General features: G+C 53.7%; 8 protein-coding genes across 8 annotated transcripts; 3 read left to right on the top strand and 5 right to left on the bottom strand.

Moving 5' to 3' along the window:
* Nucleotides 1–315: 315 nt before the first annotated feature.
* On the bottom strand, nucleotides 316–1,365 carry UCRPA7_2419 (putative elongation factor 1-beta protein; the record flags this gene model as incomplete). Its single annotated transcript, XM_007914945.1, has 3 exons — nucleotides 316–925; nucleotides 1,183–1,222; nucleotides 1,326–1,365. The coding sequence occupies 3 exons, from the start codon at nucleotides 1,363–1,365 to the stop codon at nucleotides 316–318; spliced, it is 690 nt and encodes a 229-aa protein (XP_007913136.1).
* A 1,395-nt stretch (nucleotides 1,366–2,760) lies between these two features.
* On the bottom strand, nucleotides 2,761–3,573 carry UCRPA7_2420 (putative mitochondrial atpase complex subunit atp10 protein; the record flags this gene model as incomplete). The annotated part of the gene is made up of 2 exons (XM_007915031.1): nucleotides 2,761–3,400; nucleotides 3,461–3,573. 2 exons carry the CDS (start codon nucleotides 3,571–3,573, stop codon nucleotides 2,761–2,763), a joined length of 753 nt encoding a protein of 250 aa, XP_007913222.1.
* Nucleotides 3,574–4,274: 701 nt separating this feature from the next.
* Nucleotides 4,275–5,780, top strand: UCRPA7_2421 (putative branched-chain alpha-keto acid lipoamide acyltransferase protein; the record flags this gene model as incomplete). Its single annotated transcript, XM_007914941.1, has 3 exons — nucleotides 4,275–4,319; nucleotides 4,369–4,405; nucleotides 4,459–5,780. The coding sequence occupies 3 exons, from the start codon at nucleotides 4,275–4,277 to the stop codon at nucleotides 5,778–5,780; spliced, it is 1,404 nt and encodes a 467-aa protein (XP_007913132.1).
* A 744-nt stretch (nucleotides 5,781–6,524) lies between these two features.
* UCRPA7_2422 (putative thermoresistant gluconokinase protein) lies at nucleotides 6,525–7,019 on the bottom strand (the record flags this gene model as incomplete). Its single annotated transcript, XM_007914993.1, has 1 exon — nucleotides 6,525–7,019. One exon carries the CDS (start codon nucleotides 7,017–7,019, stop codon nucleotides 6,525–6,527), a length of 495 nt encoding a protein of 164 aa, XP_007913184.1.
* Nucleotides 7,020–11,926: 4,907 nt separating this feature from the next.
* On the top strand, nucleotides 11,927–14,177 carry UCRPA7_2423 (putative dipeptidyl-peptidase 3 protein; the record flags this gene model as incomplete). The annotated part of the gene is made up of 3 exons (XM_007915024.1): nucleotides 11,927–12,051; nucleotides 12,133–13,850; nucleotides 13,909–14,177. 3 exons carry the CDS (start codon nucleotides 11,927–11,929, stop codon nucleotides 14,175–14,177), a joined length of 2,112 nt encoding a protein of 703 aa, XP_007913215.1.
* Nucleotides 14,178–14,710: 533 nt separating this feature from the next.
* UCRPA7_2424 (putative 60s ribosomal protein l6 protein) lies at nucleotides 14,711–15,660 on the bottom strand (the record flags this gene model as incomplete). Its single annotated transcript, XM_007914994.1, has 3 exons — nucleotides 14,711–14,863; nucleotides 14,930–15,265; nucleotides 15,541–15,660. 3 exons carry the CDS (start codon nucleotides 15,658–15,660, stop codon nucleotides 14,711–14,713), a joined length of 609 nt encoding a protein of 202 aa, XP_007913185.1.
* A 429-nt stretch (nucleotides 15,661–16,089) lies between these two features.
* On the top strand, nucleotides 16,090–19,297 carry UCRPA7_2425 (putative nuclear mrna splicing factor-associated protein; the record flags this gene model as incomplete). Its single annotated transcript, XM_007915017.1, has 6 exons — nucleotides 16,090–16,140; nucleotides 16,196–16,265; nucleotides 16,319–16,826; nucleotides 17,068–17,582; nucleotides 17,915–18,171; nucleotides 18,395–19,297. The coding sequence occupies 6 exons, from the start codon at nucleotides 16,090–16,092 to the stop codon at nucleotides 19,295–19,297; spliced, it is 2,304 nt and encodes a 767-aa protein (XP_007913208.1).
* Nucleotides 19,298–19,675: 378 nt separating this feature from the next.
* Nucleotides 19,676–20,654, bottom strand: UCRPA7_2426 (hypothetical protein; the record flags this gene model as incomplete). The annotated part of the gene is made up of 2 exons (XM_007914986.1): nucleotides 19,676–19,773; nucleotides 19,835–20,654. The coding sequence occupies 2 exons, from the start codon at nucleotides 20,652–20,654 to the stop codon at nucleotides 19,676–19,678; spliced, it is 918 nt and encodes a 305-aa protein (XP_007913177.1).
* Nucleotides 20,655–21,744: the final 1,090 nt, after the last annotated feature.

Below are 21,744 nucleotides of genomic sequence, written 5' to 3' on the forward strand. Positions count from 1 at the left end.
GCAAAATGCAAACACATCATGCTGTTGAACTGACTTATCAATAGATTTTGGCTTCTGTAAGGCAGCAGCTCCGTTATCAAGATGGCACATTGCACAAGTTCGAAACCGTTTCACACGATCAAGAAGATTTTTTGTATCTTGCCCTGTCTATTGATGTGATGCTGGGACTTTGGTCAACCTATACCATGCTAGTCAACCGATTCCCCAACCAAAGCCAGCCTGGCCAATTCAAGCCCTGCCGACCTTTGAATATCTAGATCATTCCGTCATTAACCCAGATCCACCTGCAGATCCACGTCGTCCCTTCATGGTAACTTATAGCTTCTGCATAGCAACAACATCAGTAGACTGGACATAGTCCTCAAACTCCTGGATCTCCTCCTCGAGGTCGCTAAGAGAGATCTTGTCATCCTCGATGACCAGAGTGATCTGCAGTTTCTTGATACCGAAACCGACCGGAACCAGCTTGGAGAGACCCCAGACCAGACCGTCCTTCTCGATTCCTCGAACGGCAGCCTCGAGAGCCTTCATGTCGGTCTCATCATCCCAGGGCTTGACATCCAGAGTCACGACAGACTTGGCAGCGGGCTTGGTCTTGCCTTCCTTCTTCTTCTTGTACTCGGCCAGACGCTCCTCGCGGATTCTGACAGCCTCGGCGTCCTCCTCCTCGTCATCTGAGCCAAACAGGTCTACGTCATCATCATCCTCCTCGGCCGCGGGGGCCTTGGCAGGGTTCAGGGTGACCTCGGCGACCTCAGGGCCGTAGACGGTGTAGGGCTTGGTGGCATCGCCAGGGAGAGTGGCGAACTCGTCCTCGAAGGAGGCAACGTGCTTGTACCACCGCGCGGCATAGGGGTACTTCTCGGCGGAGGGAGCAGAGCTGAGGGCCTTGAAGGTGACAACGTCGGCCTGGGAGGGAGCGTATCTATTGCCCGGCCTGTCAGTCTTTGGGAACCAGACGGAAAAACTCAAGCATGCAGTTGCGCAAGAAGGCAGAAGATATGGCTATTGTCAGAGGTGCACAAAGTGCTTGTTTTGTCCTCACTTGCAGGTCTTGAGGCTGCTCAGCAACACGGATCAATTTTGTTCATCATCCAAAGCGCGGTGGATAGTCCCTTCTCGGGACGGGTGTTTCGAAACTGTAGGAAATAAAACTTGAACAGGAAAACATCATGAACATACCCAACAATGTAGGAACGGGTGGTCAGGAAGCTGTTGAGCACTGTGAAAAAAGGTCAGCTATGATGCCTTCAGGCCGCAAGAGTCTCCGCCTCCATCCCGCTCAAGAGGAGCCGAGAATGGCGCAGAGAGCAGTCACGACTTACCAGTCAGACCGGCGTCGCTGAGGAGATCGGTGAAACCCATCTTGGCAGTTGTGAAATCTGAGACCGAAAAGGAAAATCCGGGGGTTTCTAGAGAAGCGGACGTTTGTACGATGTTTTGCTCAAGACGAAGTTTCAGGAGGAGGTGGGGTTGATCCAGCAACTTTTTTGCACCCAATTTTGAAAAATTGAACAGGCTGTACTCTGACCAACCCAGAGGCAAAGCCCAGCCCAGCACCATCTCGACCTAGCGCCACAGGGTCCATATTTTCCGCCACCTGTGGCTCGCCTTCAATGTTCCAGCCACGAGCTTGCGAACCTGATTTACTCTGCCTAGCTAGACCAGATGGATGGCCGAGAGACCCTGGAACATCGGCTTTCTGTTCTTTCACCATCGACGAACTCACGTTTCACTCCCGTTTCTCGGCACATCAGCATAGCAGATGGCGTCAGGATCAGGAAGCACGGGCTGGGCCCAGTTGCGACAACAAGCGCGCTCTTTAGAATCACAGGTTTGTGACCACAGCCGCCAGTTGTCGACCTCGAGTGACGACTAACACGCTACTAGACCGAGACGCTCTTCCATACATACTCCCAGTTCTCCACCGCGCCGAACATTCCAGCAAAGCCGACAGAAGAAGAGAGAGAAACAGAGGCGAAGCTACAAGAGCTTCTTGAGAAGGTGTGACACACCTTCAAGCGAGCCCGGCAATGCCGAGAGCATTTGCGAAGATGGACTGACTTTGGAGCAGAGAGACAATGTCGTCAACCAACTCGCCCGGCTTCTCGATTCCGAGGCCACGCTCACTTCGTCGGCTTTGAAACAGAACAATCTATCTCTACTCCGGGAGAAGCTAGCGGAGCATAAGAAAGATTTGCTGAGACTGAGGTCGAACTTGCAAGAGGCCCGGAACAGAGCGAACTTGCTCTCGAGCGTCCGCGACGACATCGATACCTATCGCGCAAACAACCCAGAAGCCGCCGAGGCAGAATACATGCTAGATGAGCGGAGGCGAATCGACAATAGTAATAGCATGGCAGACAGTGTGCTCAGTCAGGCGTATGCCGTGCAGGACAGCTTCGTTCTACAACGGGAGACATTGGCAAATATCAATCGGAGGATCACGATGGCCGCCAGTCAGGTGCCTGGAATCAACACATTAATAGGGAGAATATCGGCGAAGAAGCGGCGAGATGGAATCATCATGGGCAGCTTCATCGCACTATGCTTCCTGGTCTTCTGGTTCTTCTTGTAAATGCACCTAAGCGGCTGTCAAAGGACACAACCGATGATTTCTCGGCACGGCGTTTGAGCAGGGTTATATCAGGTCTGAGTTTGTATTATACAGCATTGTATGATGGGGTATCCTTTAAAATTTAATAATGACAAGTCAATACAAGAACAGGAGAGTGAGAGTTGCCTTCTGCCGTAGTATGCTCAAGCCTCTTCCGTGGGCTTCTTCTGAGCGGCCTCCTTGTTCATTTCATCCAGCAGTCTTTGGACGCCCTTGACCAGACCTTCCCTCTCCTCGGGCTCACTAGGACCACTGCCTGCCCATCTTATCCTGCAATTGCTGTCCACAAGATACGTATAGCCAACTTTGCTATTCAGCAGACCAATATGTTCTCGGATCTCATCCGAGATGCCCCGCCTGACGATAAAGTATCTGCCCCAATTGTCCTTGCCAACTCGTTTCCTCAGCGAGCCCATGAACAATCGAATGATCCAATACTTGAGCGAATTATCCTCGACGTTGATCTGCACCATCTGGGCCTTGCCACTGTTCTTGCCAAGAAGCTCGTGCAACGCGGGATTCGCCTTTTTGGAGACAAAGGACTGCACCTGATTCTCAGCCCAGGCACTGCTAAATAGCGTGACCACGGAAGCCTTTCCTTCGAGCACGGGCGTAGTATCGCGGGGGCTGTGGTCCTTCTTCAAAAGTGTCTGACCAAAAAGATTGGGGAAGTAGTGCGATAGGTCTGCCTTGAACAGCCGCGGAGGTGAGAGGAACGTCTTGCCCTTGTGGTACTGCATGTTGGTCCAGTCCCGAAAGTATGGGCGTGAGATTTTTTGTTTTCTAGTTGATGGAAAATGTCAGCATACTCGAACACTATCAAGTCCGGGGTCAGGGACATACAGCTCTTCGCGCCTCTTGAGGTGCTTGTCGTAGTCAACGAAGTCATCTCGCCGCTGCCTCAAGCTTCGCGTGTCGATGCCGGTGTTCTCTCCCGCTTGCGGTGGGAAGTTCATGCCAATCGGCCGTGACAGAACAACCGGGGTGAACTCTTCTGTCCTCTTGCCGTATCCTCGGGGCGCATTTTCCAATGGGGTCGGAGGTGTAGGCGCAGGCGCATCTTGGGCCGGAGTGTCTTTGGGCGGCAGCTTGTCATCGAGCCTCCTGCACGATGTGCTGAATGTGCGCCATTGGCACAAGAGACAGGCAATCGGCCTCGCGCTTCGTCTTAGCGAGGACCCATTGAATGCTACTTCAAGCATCGTGACATACGACGCGCCACGAATCTCGTGGGTAGGGGAAGCAGTTCGCTAGGTTAGTTCGATAAGTTGTCGCTCGAACGCTGAGCCGAGATGCGACTCTCGGGTGCCGGCACAAAAATTGCGTTCAGTGCCTGAGGTGGCCACTGCAGGAACATCACTAACGCTCCTAGGGACCGGCCGCTCGGGGTTGGCTGCCAGTCTGCCAGTGCCCGCTAACTTGATCGTGGGGAACCGGCTATCAGCGGCGTTTCCCCAGGCCTAACGTCATGCTGGCCATAAGCCGACAACAGCCATGGGGGAGAGACCTTTGGGGTAAGGGGAACCGCTTACCCGCGAGTCTCTCCTCGAGAATAACAGCGGTCAATTGGACTCGAGATGTGTTGTAAATTGTATTCTTTCAGGTGAGGAACTCTAAAGATGTTTCTCAGACACAGTACTCGCGCTCTGCGGCGACAATGGTCACTGCATCAAGGGATAAGTCGAGCTGCTTCCGCAGCAGCGTCCGGACAATACCCCGCGAGGGGCTTCCACTCGACGAATAACCTACAGGTGGTGAAGCCCGTCCTACTTGCTGACATTGGAGAAGGTATGGCTCCCTAGGTATCTTGTGGTTCTAAGACTACTAACACGTCATTAAAGGCATCGTGGAATGCGAAATAATCCAGTGGTTTGTCGAGCCAGACGCACGAGTTGAGGAGTTCTCCCCGCTATGCGAGGTCCAGAGCGACAAGGCGTCTGTAGAGATCACCAGTCGCTTTTCTGGCGTTGTAAAGAAGCTCTACTACGAAGCGGGGGAGATGGCAAGGGTGGGAAAGCCGTTTGTGGACATTGATATACAAGGCGACGTGAGCAAGGAAACACTGGAGGCATTAACACCTTCAGAAACACCACAGGAAACACAGGCGGAGAAAACACCAACGCAACCAGAACCCCCAACAAGCTCCCGCCCCTCATCAGAGCCGGCTGGAGAGGCAAAGGAGGCTGAAGCACCTGTCCAACCAAAAGGCAAACATGCAGCCCTTGCGACACCGGCGGTACGGCATCTTTCTAAGGAGTTAAAGGTAGATATAACAGACATAGACGGCACGGGCAAAGACGGCAGGGTACTCAAGGAGGACATCTACAAGTTTGTACAAGCAAGAGACTCGGAAGGACAACCGACGCCGTCTGCAAGGAGACCGGACCCATCTCCGGAGGCTGAGGCTGGCGTGCAGAAAGAGACGCCAATGCAGCTTACCAAGACGCAGGAGCAAATGTTCAGGACCATGACCAGGTCCTTGACAATCCCGCACTTTCTGTATGCGGATGAGATAGACTTTACAAATCTGTGCGACCTGCGCAGCCGGCTCAACAGGGTGCTGGCCAAGTCTGGCGGTGAGAAGAGCAGCGGCACCGGCGATGTTGTCGCGAAGTTGTCGTACCTGCCTTTCATCGTCAAGGCCGTGTCCATGGCGCTGTACAAGTATCCCATACTCAACGCGCGCGTGGACATCGACCCGACCACCTCGAGGCCCAGCCTGACCCTGCGTAGCCAGCACAACATCGGGGTGGCCATGGACACGCCGTCCGGCCTGATGGTCCCGGTGATTAAGAACGTCGCCGCTCTGAACATTCTCTCCATCGCGTCCGAGCTGATGCGCCTGCAGACCTTGGCCCTTGCGGGGAAGCTATCCCCGCAGGATATGAGTGGCGGGACGATAACGGTGTCCAACATTGGCAATATCGGAGGCACGTATCTGTCGCCCGTCATCGTGGAGCGGGAGGTGGCCATCCTAGGTATCGGACGAATGAGGACGGTTCCCGCCTTTGACGAGTCGGACCGGGTGGTCAAGAAGCAGGTGTGCAACTTTAGTTGGAGCGCCGACCACAGGGTCGTGGATGGAGCCACGATGGCGCGGGCGGCGGGAGTGGTCCGCGAGCTCGTGGAAGAACCAGACTCAATGCTCATGCATCTGAGGTAGCACAAGACGAGGCTAGAACATGGCAGCATGCCCACACCGCGTCAAGACGGGACATCGTGACCACTGTCCGGCGAATGCGCATTGGGTAAAGAGGGCGAGACCGGTGACGGGAGTTCACGGTAGCAAGGCTGTAGATTTTACACGATCTCTGCTTGCGTGGCCAAATCAGATATTAGCCTGAAAGTGACTGTATTGCTCAACAGGCAGTCACGAATGCAGGCACCTCGCTTAGGTTGGACGATGAATCGGGGCCTTCTGTTGCTGCCCAAGTCATTCGGCAAAGCACGCTGATAGTAGTTTGAATAAAACTGACAGGTTTCTTACATGGCCGCCGCTTACGGTTGAGATCCTCAGGGACGGTAAATGATCGACAACTGCAGTACTGTGAAGTCTGCTGCATTAGCAGATTCTGCCTTGTGATTACTATGCTTTCCCAGTATGCTAATATGGCCCGCCAAATCGCCCGACTAAAGGAGGTCTATGTGGTATGCGCTGCGCTGCTTGTAAAACGCCGGCTGAGAGCAAGCATGCTCCGAAGCCGTCTCCATGTAACAATATCGACTGCAAACAAACCCCCGGATTTTTGTGTGTCACCACATCCAACCTCAAATTTGCGCCTGGTAAATCCAAAGAACACAAAGGCCGCCCCGAAGTTAGGGGTTTACCCTGAATCAACGCCGAACTCGTACACCGAGAGAGCGTCATCTCATGCCATGCCATGCCATGCCATGCCGTGCCGTGACGTTACTGGTCCTGTTCCATCTTCTCAAGTGCCTTTGACAGAGCCTCCTTGTTCACATCGTCTATTGACTGGCTGACGTCGATGCTGATCACGTCGACTTCTTCCTCGGTGGGCGGCTCGAGGATGTCGAACTGGCTGTGCACCATGTTTGCGCCCATGTAGTGACCTTGCCGAGCCGTAACTCTCTTCAGGAGAACCTCTTCTGGAGCGTGAAGATAGATGAAGTGGAGTTGCAGGTCCGGCGAGAAATAGGGGGCCACTCGAATGACGTCTCTGTACTTGCGCTTGAGTGCAGAGCAGGTCAGAACCACGCCATTGTTGCCGGCCTCGAGTTGACGGAGGGATTCTTCTCGTAGGGCAGTGAGCCAATCCCAACGGTCAGCGTCTGTAAGGGGAATGCCATTGCTCATCTTCTCGATGTTCGCAGGGGGGTGGAACTTGGCGATGTCAGTAAATGCATTGGCATTGGGGAAAAGGGGGTGGTAGGTATACTTCATCGCCCTCAATGTACGGAAAGTCGAGAGCGGTTGCGATGTAATTGGCAACAGTGCTCTTTCCGCACCCTGCCGGTCCAGTGACCAGCCAAATGTGATGGTGTTTGAACTCGTGGTGGCCATTGGTGAGTGAAGCCCCGTTGGTATGCGCCTTTGAGGGCGCTGGCCGTATGGTGTTGGAAGTGGTCGGTACAGCTTGGTTATGCGCCGACATGTTGGTTGAAGATGCAGCAGTCTGCCCATTCACAGGCACGGGAGAGTCGTAGGAGAGCATTTGGAACAAAGTCTCGGGCCTTTATAAGGGAGAAAAACTATCTTGAATGCGCTCTCTAGGGGGAACTAAGTTATGACGCTATTGCATCGCGCGGTGGGTTCCGTGTAAGTGAAAGTGGCGACCACGAGTCCAACAACGGCGGGCAGCCCTGAGTCAAGCAAGAGTCTGTTTGAACGGGGGGTCACCAGCAGACGGCAGTTGGAGATCCAAGACTACGGTAAGGCCCGCAAGATAAGAACTGAAAGCCAAGGGGAAACAAAGGGCTCGAAACGGGAGGGTTTCTCCTAATTTATCTATCTCAACGGAAGTTCTTCCCGATGGCAATGGTGCAGTTCGGGTCATTATATACGGCAGTGGCCACCGCAGGACCATACATCTGCTGCCGTGCAATGAGGTAAAAATCTCCTAGTGCGCCAGTGTCGGAGTTGGGCGGACGGGCACTGGACCCAGCTGGAAGTGCCAGAAACAGAATTCCCAGTGCCTGCGGCGAGCTGGGGGCCTGCTGGAGAACCCGAAAAACTCAGCGACGTGGATGCAAACTTGGTTTGTTTCTCACGGGCTTTAAAAAGCTCATTAAGAGAGCTGTTTGATTGGAGCGCAGGAGACACAGACCGTCCTAGGCCATCGCCGCCAGCGCTGCCTGACTCCACTGGGGGACAGGGAGGGGGGCGTGAGGGATTCTGTGTAGCTTCAAGTATGGTGCAAGTACCTCCTGTGTTCGACGAGGTACCGCACCTTTCCTCCCGGGAAAAGCGTGGGATGATGCCGTTCTGTGGAGAAGACGAAAGAAAGGGGGGTTTGATCTTAGGCTTAGGCTTACTGCGTAGTAGCTACCGTTGGGATGGAGGAGGCAACGATCGTGGAACCTCTCTTGGTAGTACAACTATGATAAAGTGATGGTCCTGCTACGCTGAGGGCAAACGTTACTATCTAGACATGAGACTTGTCGTACCGCCTCCTGAAGTGCCTGTACATATACATACTTTTGCTCCACTGGTCTGTCTTTGGGACCAACCGGCCTTGACTGTTGTCCCCAGGAGCATGCGTTGTTTCCCTCAATCTCGCACTTCAGGGTGCAAGCGAGGAGACAGAGACAGTCGAACTGACTGACTGAACAAATCTCACGACGGGCGTGCCCAGGCTCGTAACGAGTGAGTGCATTGTGCGTCAGAAGGAATCCGTGCGGTCTGGGGAAAAAGCTGTCACGCGCCGTCTGAAGAGCGCCAGAGAGCCACAGTGACGACGCAGCCAACTACAGTAAAGACTCTTGAACCAGGGCTACCCCAGGACGGGCGCCGCGCTGTCGGATTCCCTCTGCACCCGTACCTAGGCATAGAAGTCCTCTGTTACAGCAGAGGTACCCCCGAAGGTACAGCGACGGGGTGTAAATTGAAAGGGGAGACGTGGGGTATCACCGTCTACGGTGCCACAATAGTAGCTGGGCAAGCAAGTTTTTGGTGGGGGAAGAGTAATAAGTCTGCGTTTTCACTCTTCAACCGCCTCTTAAATTAGCGACGGGATATAAACTAGAGTAACTACCTACCTACTCATCGGTGATGATCCTGGGCATCCTTTTATCCGTGTTGTTTCAAAAAGGCTTCCAGAAGGGCAAACCACTCAAAAATGCCAATTTGGTTGCGTGGAACGAGGCCCTGTGATGCAGTGGACCGAAGCAAGTGGCTGTGGGGTGCATCGTTGTAGGGTGCCGTGGGTGCCTCTGCTACCGAGCGCGAGCCTACCTGCCTCACTATGGCAATCTTGATTCACCGGTTTAGAATCATGGATGTCATCCCCTCCCATCCGCTGTCACCCACTTGAGCCACTCACCCACTTGTGCCGTGTCGGACTCAAGCACGGCTGACCCAGCGCTGCCTTTTCTCCCTCTTCTGTTCCAGGAATCCTTCCAGTTGGGCCTTTCATGTCAATCCTTTAGTCATTTGGCCTACCATCAGAAAGCGGTCGTTCCCGTTGACTGCTACCACACCAGTTCTCCTCACAGCATCTCGGAACAACGGAACTGGGCCGGTATGCGAGAGATGATTCCCCAAATGATCCTGCCACAGGTCCAGTCACCAGGCCCCGGGGAGATCTGACGAAAGACAAAATTTGGGAAAAGGAGAGCCAGCCAGCACGATACGGACGGATCTACCAGCTCGGTTCGGATGGGCCCCGGCTTGCGGGGCCGGAGAGTCGCCGGGAGATGCGGTAGTGCCCCCTAGCAGCGGAACCGGAAGTCGTCAGTTGGGTAAAGGGCCTACCTAGGCCTGGGTTACCTGTCAATGAGCACACCGCAGCAACCCACCAGTCTTCCTAGTGGAATGGGCTATTATTCTAAGCCTTTCGATTCCTTCACCGATTGTTTGTATCTTTCGCGGTATCCGCGACACCCAGGCTCTCTTTTCTTGCGATTCCTTGAGCGAGAATACGGGCCTGGTTTCGGCCTCCCCAAAAGCAAACATGCCTTGCAGCGAAGGACGACCACCTACAAGCCCAGCCCGATCCAAATTAGCCATACCTAGATACCAAGACAAAAGATCTGCTGGGACTTACAAGGACCTTCTTCCGATGGCCTCACCGCTCAATGCTTCACGAATAGGAGCCCACCGTCCAGTCCCGACTGCGAGGCGCCTCAACTTTCAGCGCAGTCCTCAGCACTCTCGCACATCAGCATAACCTACCTACCTACCTACCTTGCCTTTGCAGCCGCATTTACATACGCAGGACGCATGAGACGCAACTTGGGCATGCATTCGCAAGGCGAATCACCTCCAAAGAAAGGAGAGAGGCGTGCCTCTAAGACTATGCCTGCACCCATCAACGAGCTGCAGACACCGTCACAGCGTTAGGCCTCGCTTGCCGAAGCCGATATCACGAGGCCTCGTGATGGCATTAGGCCTGCTCTAAATTCTTCGAGTGCCTGACTTGCATGACAGCAATGCACGTTCGCCCCATGAGCTTGACAGGGTACACTGCCTAGCGCTGGCTTAGTGTCTCCGGTACGACAACTTGAGCAAAGGCCGGCTTTGACTGTCGGTTTGTTGGGCAAGAAGGAAACAGAATGGTTCTCCCCGTCCTCCCCGTAGCGTCTAAGAGACCGGAATGTGTGCCATATTTATGAATAATCGCCATGCTTGAGGCAACCGGCGACGATTCTTTACTTCAGTATCCATTGCCTGTAAGAAAATACCCTTGCACCACAACAAGCCACAAGCACCTCGAGGTCTTTATACTCAGGCACAGAAGATAGTCAAGATTCGGCCTCTCTTGATATTTAAAATTTATCCCAAGTCAGTGGAGGCTACGAGGTTAGTAGCTTCACTGGTCCAGCATGCATCTGAGACCATGATATTACCCGGAGCTGGCTATTATCTTAGGTTGTATCCACATCAACTCACTTGATCGGGGTTATCTAACCACAGCCCCGTTTGTGTGAGCTTCGGTGAGTATCCCACTCCAGGGGTCTTGGTAATAGATCCCTCACCTAGGCACGTTGCGTCGGCCGCATTCAAAAGACAATATATGATGGGTTATTCATGTCCTTGTGATTTCAAATGCCGCCCTGCTCTTTTGAGCCTCGTACGTCCGATATGGAGTTTAGAGATATGGCTGCTCAGCAATCTAGTAGAAGCAACTATTCTCGGCCTATCATCATCGCGAGGGGTGGTTTCACAGAATCCGACCCCTGGCTACTGAACCATAGAGATCCATTTCCGCCTAACTTACCAATCGCCGACATCGCAAGCCGGAGCATTGAGCGCGGGCTCTTATCACAGAACTTACTTTCCGGTGGCCCTCTGTGCGGTCAAAAGCTTGTATAAGAATGTCGAGATATGTATCATTCCGGCAAGCCTGGTACTCTGCATCTGCGAACATGGACTGCCTTTCCCCAGTCAACGTTCTCCAGTGGAATGGTACCCTACTGACGGGTGTACCTGGGCTTGTCAGGGTCATTTATTTAAGGCTGAGGTCACTGGACCATTGACGCAGTGCTTGCGTGCTGCAAGCGCAGCCACATATATTTACCCCTCGATTTGTGGCTTGTAGCGTCATCTCGTCATCTACAACTGCAAGTCGATGCCTCACGCCACAAGAAAATGTGTTTGAATGCCTTCTTATGCCCGGCATTGATAGCTTGGACATCAGAGGACTGCTCAAAGAGGGTCAAACGCCTTGAAATAAGCTGATGTTCAGTTCAAGAGGACGGAAGGACAGCGCGACAGGATGACAGCCGCTGCAAGCCGTCCAGGAGTCTTTGGGCCCCGCAGTGAAGCCACAAGTTACCGGGGCAAGATGGAGTTGCCTGAGAAATTTGTTAGCGCGAGACTCCTGAGAGCTTCTTGAACACTCTGCAACTCCCCCCATTTCAACCGTCTAGAGACGGCCAGGCTTGTAAGATCTTAACATTGCCTGGCAAACTGGCAAGTACTTTTGTCAGCACCTGCCTCTCTCAGCAGGCCGGTTCACTTGGTTGGTTGCTCTTGACATCGCGCGTCGTGGCCAGCTGCCTTACTCAATGCAGCGCCTTCCCCTCACGTTTAGTCGTCGAATTTACTCGAGATCAAGACGCATAAATACTTCTCTCAGACCGTCTGCTGCTGTATCTGCAAGCTTACTCCCTCATCGTCGTTTTCTCAAAATGAATGCTCAAGAGCTGGCCAGCTACTTCGCCGATGCCCCGCCAAGTGTCGTGAGGCTCGAGATCGCCAAGCACTTTGAGGCCCTGACAGACAAGCAGAAGCGCTATGCCCACTTCATAAGCCAGTAAGACATCCTCAGACAAGACACCATTATGTTACTGGCGATGTCCTGAGAGTAGATCAATTCATTAACCTCTGCCTCTAGAGCTTCCTTCGCGGGAAACCGCATTGTCTTGAGACAGGTGTCTCCTGAAGCTGAGTCCATCTATGACTTTATCATTGCTTTGCACAAGAGCTCGGGTGGTGACTGGAAGGCGCTGGCTGAGAAGGCTGGCGTGTCGGAGGCTGATCTCAACTCATTTCTTGAGTATGCTGCTCAGTTTCTCGGCAACAGCGGCAACTACAAGAGCTTTGGTGACTCCAAGTTTATCCCCCGTGCCTCCGAAGCCTCCTTTGCTGCACTTGCAGCTACCTCCCCGGAGGCTGAAAGTCATTACAAAGCCACAAATGGTGCCATCTTCTCGGCAGACAAGCCTGGTCTGCTTCACCTCGGATACACCGACGAGGGTCACCTGACCACCTATTATCCTGACTCCCCGGACATTACCAAGGAAGAGATCGCCGCAGTCGCATTGTGGATGGAGAAGAAGGGCCTACTGCCAGAGAACACCCGCCTCCGGAAGACTAAGGACGGGGTTTTCGAGCTTCTGATCGCCTCTGCTGTGACCTCAGTGCCCAGCGAAGGTGGTGACATTGGAAAAGACACTGAGTATAAGCTCGACGATGGCAAGACTGTACGACTTGTTTACGGCGATTACTCTAAGGAGATGGCAGCAATCGCCAGAAATATCAAGAAGGCCGCAGAGAATGCAGAGAATGAGACAGAGGAGAAGATGCACCTTGCGTACGCCAAGTCATTTGCCGATGGATCTCTTCTTGCGTTCAAGGACAGCCAAAGATATTGGATCAGGGACAAGGGGCCGATGGTTGAGTGTAACATCGGATTCATCGAAACCTATCGTGACCCGGCAGGTGTTCGAGGAGAATGGGAAGGCTTTGCTGCAGTTGTCAATCAGGAGAGAACTCGTGCCTTTGGCGAGCTGGTTAGATCTGCACCCTCACTCATCCCTCTGCTTCCCTGGAATAAGGACTTTGAGAAGGATAAGTTCCTCTCGCCCGATTTCACCTCCCTTGAGGTTCTTACATTCTGTGGATCCGGCATTCCCGCAGGCATCAACATTCCCAATTACGATGATATTCGACAATCAGACGGTTTCAAGAACGTCTCATTGGGCAATGTCCTTAGTGCAAAAGCTCCTAATGAGAAGATTCCTTTTATTAGGGACGAGGATTTGGAGGTGTATCAGAAGTATCGTGACGGCTCCTTCGAAGTTCAAGTTGGCCTCCATGAGCTCACAGGCCACGGTTGCGGCAAGCTTCTGCAAGAAACATCCCCTGGAGAGTTTAACTTCGACAAAGAAAATCCGCCGGTGAGCCCTCTCAGCAACGAACCCGTCAAGACCTGGTACAAACCGGGCCAGACCTGGGGTTCCGTATTTGGTGGGCTGGCTGGGGCCTACGAAGAGTGCCGTGCAGAACTCGTTGCAATGTATCTGAGCTGCGAGTTCCCTGTTCTCAAAATCTTTGGCTTCGGTGACGGCAGCGTTGACATCGATGGTGAAGCAGGTGATGTGCTTTACTCTTCTTATCTGAGTATGGCTCGAGCCGGTTTGGTATCGGTAGAGTACTGGGACCCCAAGTCGCAGAAATGGGGACAGCCCCATTGCCAGGCTCGATTTTCGATCCTGAAGTGCTTCCTGGAAGCCGGTGATGACTTCTGCAAATTGGAATACCAGGCTGAAGATTTGTCGGATTTGAAGATCAAGCTTGACAGGTCCAAGATCTTAACTACAGGTCGCAAAGGTGAGCACCTCTCATCTTTCCATCATTTTCACGTAGGTGACTAATCTCTTCTCTCCAGCTGTTGGCGAGTATCTTCAGAAGCTGCATATCTACAAGTCGACAGCAGATGTTGAGACGGGCTCCAAGTTCTTTAGTCATATGTCAGGCGTTGGCCTTGAGTACTGGGGCTCTAAAGTCAGGAACGTCGTCTTAGCAAACAAACAGCCGAGGAAGGTCTTTGTGCAGGCGAACACCTACTTAGATGAGGCAACTGGGGAGGTGACTTGCAAGCAGTACGATCCGTCGCCAGAGGGTCTGATTCAAAGCTGGGTTGACAGGGAGTCGTGAATGTTGATTAATACTTCTATACGAACCCTAACCTTCCGACTCGCCCTCAACGTTACCTCATCCACTGATCAGGGATACATGTAGTTTACTTGTAATAGACATAGCCTGGCCTCTTTACCAAGACCCCAAAAGCAAGAAAGTCTACAATCAAGCTCGGAGCCGTAATCCTAATTTTGTTGATATGAGATATTTTCTTTTGGCCTTCTTGGTCCCATGGGCTGTGTGACATATGGAAAACGCATGTACCTCGTCCTGGTTCCATACTATTCATGCACCTTGTCACGCAAGTAGCCTTATTCATAACGTGTATTCACAAGCCCACATTTTTCAACGAGTAAAGACAGATACATGAGAGTCTGTCTATGCCTTGAGTCCAAGCCAAGTTTTGGCAAACCGGGATTTTATCTTTGAGTGTAAAACCTCATTACAGACGCCGTAATGAACCGATAACCACGGACGTAAGATGCAATTGGCCTAGCCATCCCTTCCAAGTCCAAGCCACACATGCCATGCTCCCCCATGCCGAAGCCAATCTACCACTTCATCAGGTGAGGCTTGTCGCCCTTGCGCAAGCTGAAAGACGAAGCGAGGTAGCTCGCCAGCAGATCCACCTTCTTGATGTTGGCCAACAGAGCCTTGTCGATGGCCTTCTGGTCAGCTGCTCGGCTGCTGCTCACCTCCTTCTTCTGTTGCGATTTGTCAGTCATCTTTTTCCCCGTTGTGAATGTCACAAAAGTTCAGGCGGGTCCTACCTGTGCCTTCTCGCCCTGCTTGAAGAAAGCCTCCTCGCCAGCCTTCTCCTTGGTCTTCTCGGCGGTGAAGTACTTGGGCTGAGCAATCTCCTCAATCTTCTTCTCGTCTACTCCGGACAGGTCGACCTTCTGTGATGTGGCGATGACGTAGCGGGAGTTGACGCGGCGCAGAGGGACACCGTTGATCTTGAAGGGACCGGTGACCAGGAGGACGCCCTGGTCGAGGGCCTTCAGGAGAACGACACGCTTGCCCCGGAATCGGCCAGCGAGCAGGATCAGAACGGTGCCGGGCTGGAGGGTCTTGCGAGGAGCCCAGGCACGGACGGCCTTGCGGGTCTAGAGGAAATGATTGTTAGCGACTGCGTTGAAGGCCATGTATCCGTGCGATTGTCCCAGTGTCTTGAATTGCTATGTCTTGTTCCTGCACATGCTCGTCGCCTCTCGAATGCTTCGTGGCGCAGATTATGAGTCGTTAAATATGCCAATCCGACCACCTCGACGGTCGCAATTTGGACTCGCCCGAGGAATAAACCATCGCATCCCATCTCGAACACTCAAGACACTGTGAAATCGCCGGGTATGATTTTTGCACTTCCCCCACGGCAACGTACCTTCCTGGGCTGGGCAACATCCTCAGCGGGATACCACTTCTGGGCCTTCTCGGAGGTGTGAGGAATTGTCCGGCTTGAGCCGCCGAACTTCTTGGTCTGGGATTCCGCCTTCGCCGACATGGTGAACTCTGGGGAGGGGGTTTGGTGGTGATGGAATTGGTTGTCGTCAAGCTTCGAATTGAAGGCGGCGTGTAAAAAGTCGAAATTTCAGGCGTGTTTGTGGGTGGGTGCCCTATGTTTAGGTAATCAGGCTTGCTTAACCGGGTGGGGCACTCTGATTATGTAAATAGTGCCAAAATCTCGAAACTGGCCGTCCGGGAGCTGGCAGCTGCCAACAGCTGTCCGGAGTATAAGCAGAGGCAAACAAACGGACCCACCTCGACCAAGGCAAGCTAGGTACCTAAGCTCCGCGTCAGATCGCCTTCCACTGCTGTTGGAGCATAGGTAATCGCAGCTACGAGACAGCCATCGTTTACCTCTCCCGACCTCTGCGCCTTCCACCTTACCTTTCACAAACCCAGCATCACAACCGATACGACCTCCACGATCATGTCTATCGTGCCCATCATCACCTTCAAGGCGGGTCTCTGTGACGTCGATGTCAGTCCACCATGTAACCTGTAGCCAGTCTCTCACCACTAACTGACAGCCGCAGCAAACGTCCAAGCCGTACAAGGTGAAAGCGCAACCCGAGCCCGGATACATCTACCTGTATGCCGAAGATGGTACGAACGAGCTAACATATCATAAAGACATTGTCAATGCTAAAATATTTCAGACCTGATTCATTTCTGCTGGCGGAAACGAAGCGCCCCAATGGACCAACCCGAGCTGGAGCTGGTGATGGTACCGACCGATGGCCGCTTCGTACCAGTCGAGCCCAAGAGCTCAGATCCCGCGTCCGCCAAGACCAACGGCCGCATCTTCGTCCTCAAGTTCGCCTCATCCTCGCAGAGATACCTCTTCTGGCTCCAGTCAAAACCACAGGCACGCAGCGGGGACGCTGCCTGGCTCAGCCCCCGAGACCGCAAGATTGGCGACATTGTCGACAGACTACTGCAAGGGGAGGAGGTCGATGTCACCCGGGAGCTGTCCTCGGTCCGAAACTCAAACGACGACAGCCGCCGAGACGATGACGACGAGACAATGGAGGACGTGGAGGGCCACGGCGATCCCAGTGAGCATCATGGCGGAGGCAGCGGTGGCGCGGGTGCCGATGCCACCGGCGGCGATGTTCGACAAGAGGGTGAAGACGCTCGCGAGGGAGGGGCGGACGGTGCAAGAGCGTAGGTCACCTTTCCCCTTGCATGATTCATTATGTCCACCACACATTGTGCTTCTTCGAGGCACGAGCATCCATGCTGGCGCAGGCAACTGAAAAGGGCAACTTGCAACATGGAGAATAAGAGCAAGATACCATTGATGTACTATTAGACATGGTGTTACGGGGTTGAATTGATATTGCAGCCATGATCCACAACGTCTCTCATACAGTTCTCTCCAGTGACATCGCTAATGTGATTATAGTGCCAGTGACTCCGCTCCAGATGCCGCGGCGATGGTGCGCAACTTTCTAGAGTCGCTGAAGGGCGGTCCTGGTATGGGTGGTGGCTCACAGCAAGCGGAGGGCAAGCTCTTCCCCCTTCTAACGGACCTCCTCGAAACCTCTACGACAATACCCATGATTCACAGCGCATCGGAGGAGTACGTCGATGGCCTGCTGAGCTGCCTTCCACCAGTTGTTCTTGTCCTTGCCCAGCAGGGAGACAATGGCGACGACATTGCTGACATTGAGCCGACATCTGAATCGGCCGAGGCTGCGCTTGCGACGATGAGCTTGGCGCAGAAGAAGAGTCTACTAGAGAAGGTACTACGGAGCCCACAGTTTCACCAGAGCCTGACGAGCCTGACTATGGCACTTCGAGACGGAGGGCTGCCAACTATTGCTGAAGCTCTGAAGATCAAAGTTGAGAATGGAGGCTTGGTGAGAGGCGGCAATGTGCCTCTTGGTGGTGGTGATGCTGTCGAAGCTTTTGTAGAAGGTGTGAAGAAGTCAGTGCAGGACAAATAATGGATAGCATGAGACACCTGTGTATAGATAGCATAGACTTGGGGAATCAATGAGAATGTATAGACATTATTCACTCACAATGGTTGGGGTTGCACAGGGAAAGTGAGTCGCGCAGGCTGATCGACGCTGTCTTAAGCTTTCACGGCAGAGCTCCTGGGCTAGGCTGTAGCTTTTCCTCACTCCAAAAATTCCTAACGATTACAACCACCACCACCCGCTCACAACCCACATGGTCAACCACTTATCCCACACTCGTCATGGCGGAACCCGTAGCAGAGATCTGGACGTTTCCAACTGATCCAGCGCAGTTCGACGCTGACGACCGTATTTCGTTCTCCAAGCTCGACAACAAGTACATTGCCGTCCAAGACGATGGCACCGAGCTCGAATTCGATTCCTCACTAAAGAGATGGATCCCCATTACCGACGAGGCTGACGAGGCCCTCATCGAGCAACAGCAGCTGGGCTACATGGCAGGCGGCCCCGATGATGCATCCTCTAGCTCTGCGCAGGGCAAGAAGAGGAAGCAGGACCATTCGGACAACGGCTACGGCTACGAGGTAAGCTGCGCACGCATGCACATCTGCAGCTTTCTCAATCCCGCATCCCTCCCTCCCAGCCTCCCACTACCACCACACATTTGAAAACCAGGGGATTATGAGAGAGAGAGAGAGAGAGAGACATGAAGCAAAGACTTCTTTCTTTCGCGAGAGAGCAAAAGAACCAATATGGGAACGAGAACAGAGCCCACTGACACTCTCCTTTCTTTTCACGTGCGCGCAGGACAATAATGGCCGCGCCCCCAAGAACCAGAAGAAGCAGAACCAGCGGCAGCCGCCGGCGCCGAAGCAGAACACGGCCGTCTACGTCACGGGGCTCCCGCTCGACGCGACGGCGGAGGAGGTCGCGGAGCTGTTCAGCCACAAGTGCGGCGTGATCGCGGAGGAGATCGACAGCGGGCGGCCGCGCATCAAGATGTACGCGGACGCCGAGACGGGCCGCTTCAAGGGCGACTGCCTGATCGTCTTCTTCAAGCCCCAGAGCGTCGACATGGCCATCATGCTGCTCGACGACGCCCCCTTCCGCTGGTCCCCGTCCGGCGACGCCTCCTCCAGCGGCCGCATGCGCGTCCAGGCCGCCGACGCAAGCTACAAGAAGACGCAGTACGACAAGCAGCCCGGAGAGGACGCGCGCGAGGCGGCGTCCGCCGAGAACAACAGCAGCAGAAAGCAGGGCGGCAACCGGCCCAGCGACAAAGATAGGCAGAAGGTCATCAGGAAGACGCAGAAACTGGACGCAAAGTTGGCAGACTGGTCGGACGATGAGCCGTCAACCCTGCCGATGGAGAGCAAGAGCTCGAAGTGGAGCAAGGTGGTCATTCTACGGCACATGTTCACGCTTGAAGAGCTCGAGGAGGATCCCGCGGCCCTCCTGGAGATCAAGGAGGACATACGAGAGGAATGCGAGAAGCTGGGCGAGGTCACGAACGTTGTGCTCTACGACCAAGAGAAGGAGGGCATCGTGAGCATCAAGTTCAAGAAGGTGGACGCCGCCGCCGCGTGCGTGGAGCTGATGGACGGCCGTAGCTTTGGCGGCCAGACAGTGGAGGCTTTCATTGCTACGGGGCGAGAGCGATTCAAGAAGACGAAGAACAAGGACAACGAAGAGGATGAGGATGATGACTAGACTCGCGCAATTTCTTTTCGTTGGGTATGTAAAGTATTGTCTGCATAGCACATCTTGGGAGGCACCTTGGAGAGCTAATACACGCTTCCACTTACTGCTTCCGGAGCCAAAAATGAACACTTTATAGGGCAGGTTTAGGTCGCGAGTTAACAACATTGAATCTGCTGGCCAAACAGTTGATTTCATATTTTTGACGCCAATCTTTGTGAAAGCTCATACTGTTCCTGTGCACCAACTCCGCTCCCAGAACTCCTACCGTGCAACCTCCGTATCCTGAACACCGAACCAAGTATTTTTCTTCTTCGCTTCTAGAGAGGACATATTGACCAGAAGGCGATACGATGCAAGTCTCGTGCCTTGCACATTCGGCTTAGCCAATCAGGGCTTCATGTACGGTTCCAAATCAACACGTTCCTCCAGGGTATACCAGATTGCCGATTCGATGATCTTGCTCACAATGCGCAAGTCACTCTCATCTAAAGCCGCAGTTAGCCTCCTCAAACTTGGTGTCAGTTTGCAAAACAGCAGCGTTCGTACCTCGTGGTGCGTAAATCAGCACAAAGGTGCTCGGAATGGGGGTATGCACCCAGCCAGTCCAGGCCATGGGGTGACGCTGGCCCCAGCCCTTCTGCAGGATCTCCTTGATGTCGTCGGGGTGCAGGTTCATGTGCATCGACTTGTCAGAGTTGTGGATGTGGCAGACCTCGCCGTTGCCGCACACATTGACGGGGTGGCGAGCAAAGAGGGCGAAGCCGTGCTTCTCGAGGCACGAGGTTGCCGTGCCGAACTTGTGCGGGTGCTGGGCGGCCAGTCTGTCGAGGGCTCGCTTCATGGCATTGAATGCCTGGGGAGAGCCGGCCTGGTTTAGCTGTCGCTGGGGAGCGAGCCCGGCGACTGTTGGTCGAGGGCCGGGCCGGTATGGGAGATTTTGCTGCTGCAAGATGCCCGCGGCTGGCGAGATGTTGCTGCTCTTGGGCGGGGGGCTGAAAGGGTCACGCAGGGTGAAGAGACGGTACCACATCAACCTGGCGTATCCTGCAGGAGTGGCGGGCGTTCCACCAGGACCGAGCCGCAGGAAGTTCTCGTAGTCGTTCCGAACCAAGAGCAGGAGAGGCACTGCAACTATGAGGCACTCAATGATGTAGTGCTGTACAACGTGCATGCCAATGACGAGCATAATAGACAGGCCGAGCAGCGCAGAAACGTCTAGAGTTATCGAGAAGGGATCCTGCCGGATGACCATGTTGATAGCAAGGCCGTCAGTAGCAGCTGTCTTCTCTCCAATCTTCTCGCCAAAGTGCTCCGGTGGAGCTGCTGGCGCAACGGCCTCCGTCTCGGTAGCTATCACGACAGACATGACTATATAGTTGTAGAATGAGGCTCCCGTGATGAGGAATCAGGCAATGCCTTGTTAAGGAGCAGAGATCCAGGGGCAAGGGACGATTTTAGCGAAGGCGGATACTAGTCCAATTTATGCCTGTCGTCTGTAGAGACCAAGAGTTGATGTGAGAGTGTGGGAGGAGCAGATGATACAAGATATGTCAACTCCCCTAATAGAGAGACCAAGGCTTGGAAGAGGACTGGTAGGAGAGGTAAAATTAGACACGACACGAATGGGGGTTAAGTAGAGTAGAGTAAGAGAGGGGAGAGCAGACGACTATTGTAGGTGAGGAGGGAGTATGTTCTCGAACCTTTCAATGTGGGCGGGCTATCGGTGAGACCGTTTGACACGGCTTGCATAGCATACCTAGCATATGTCAAAGACTGCGTACGGGCAAGCAGAAAACGATGCCGACCCCCAATTGACTGTTTTCTTAGGTGCCACCTGGGCAGGAATCGTGTGCCCAAGACCGTTTTCCTAGAACGGGGGACTGGGCCGAGTGATCTGGACCTGCAGACAAAGCGGCGGCTGTCTCTTTGTTGTGTAAGTGGGTGAGTGGATGCAAGTGGGATCCCGCTGTGCTTTGTGCTCCAGTGCACAAGGGTCAATTCTGCTTGCTGGCCAGCTAAGTGACTAAATACAATCATGAATGCAGGTCGTCTCTGTGGATTCCTGCTCAACAACAGTCCGGAAAGGTGAAGCAATGCCACGTGAGAGTTCCCACAAGAATGCAGGCCGGATGGGTATTGGACAATGAGTGCATGGTGACTGGTCAGCTGTCCTACCCGGTGAGCTTCCCCGGTGTCATATGCATCGCCAGATTGGTTCTGGGCCCAGCACCAAAGCAAGCTACGAAGTCGGACGTGCGGTGACGGAGCCAGGCGGGCTACATAACATAGACCAATGCCATCCGAGCCATCTACTCCTACTGCGTACTCCTGGAAGTCCTAGGAGCTAGGGACGTGGTGAAGAAGCAGAGACATCCGTCGCCCGCATTACGCTACCGGTAATGTAGATCGTACAAAGGCAGCCCTTTACCTCATCTGGGCTGAGCCTAAGCCTGCGA

This window comes from Phaeoacremonium minimum, assembly GCF_000392275.1.
Source record: "Phaeoacremonium minimum UCRPA7 unplaced genomic scaffold PA7_03_scaffold_160, whole genome shotgun sequence".
In the NCBI taxonomy this organism is placed as follows: domain Eukaryota; kingdom Fungi; phylum Ascomycota; class Sordariomycetes; order Togniniales; family Togniniaceae; genus Phaeoacremonium; species Phaeoacremonium minimum.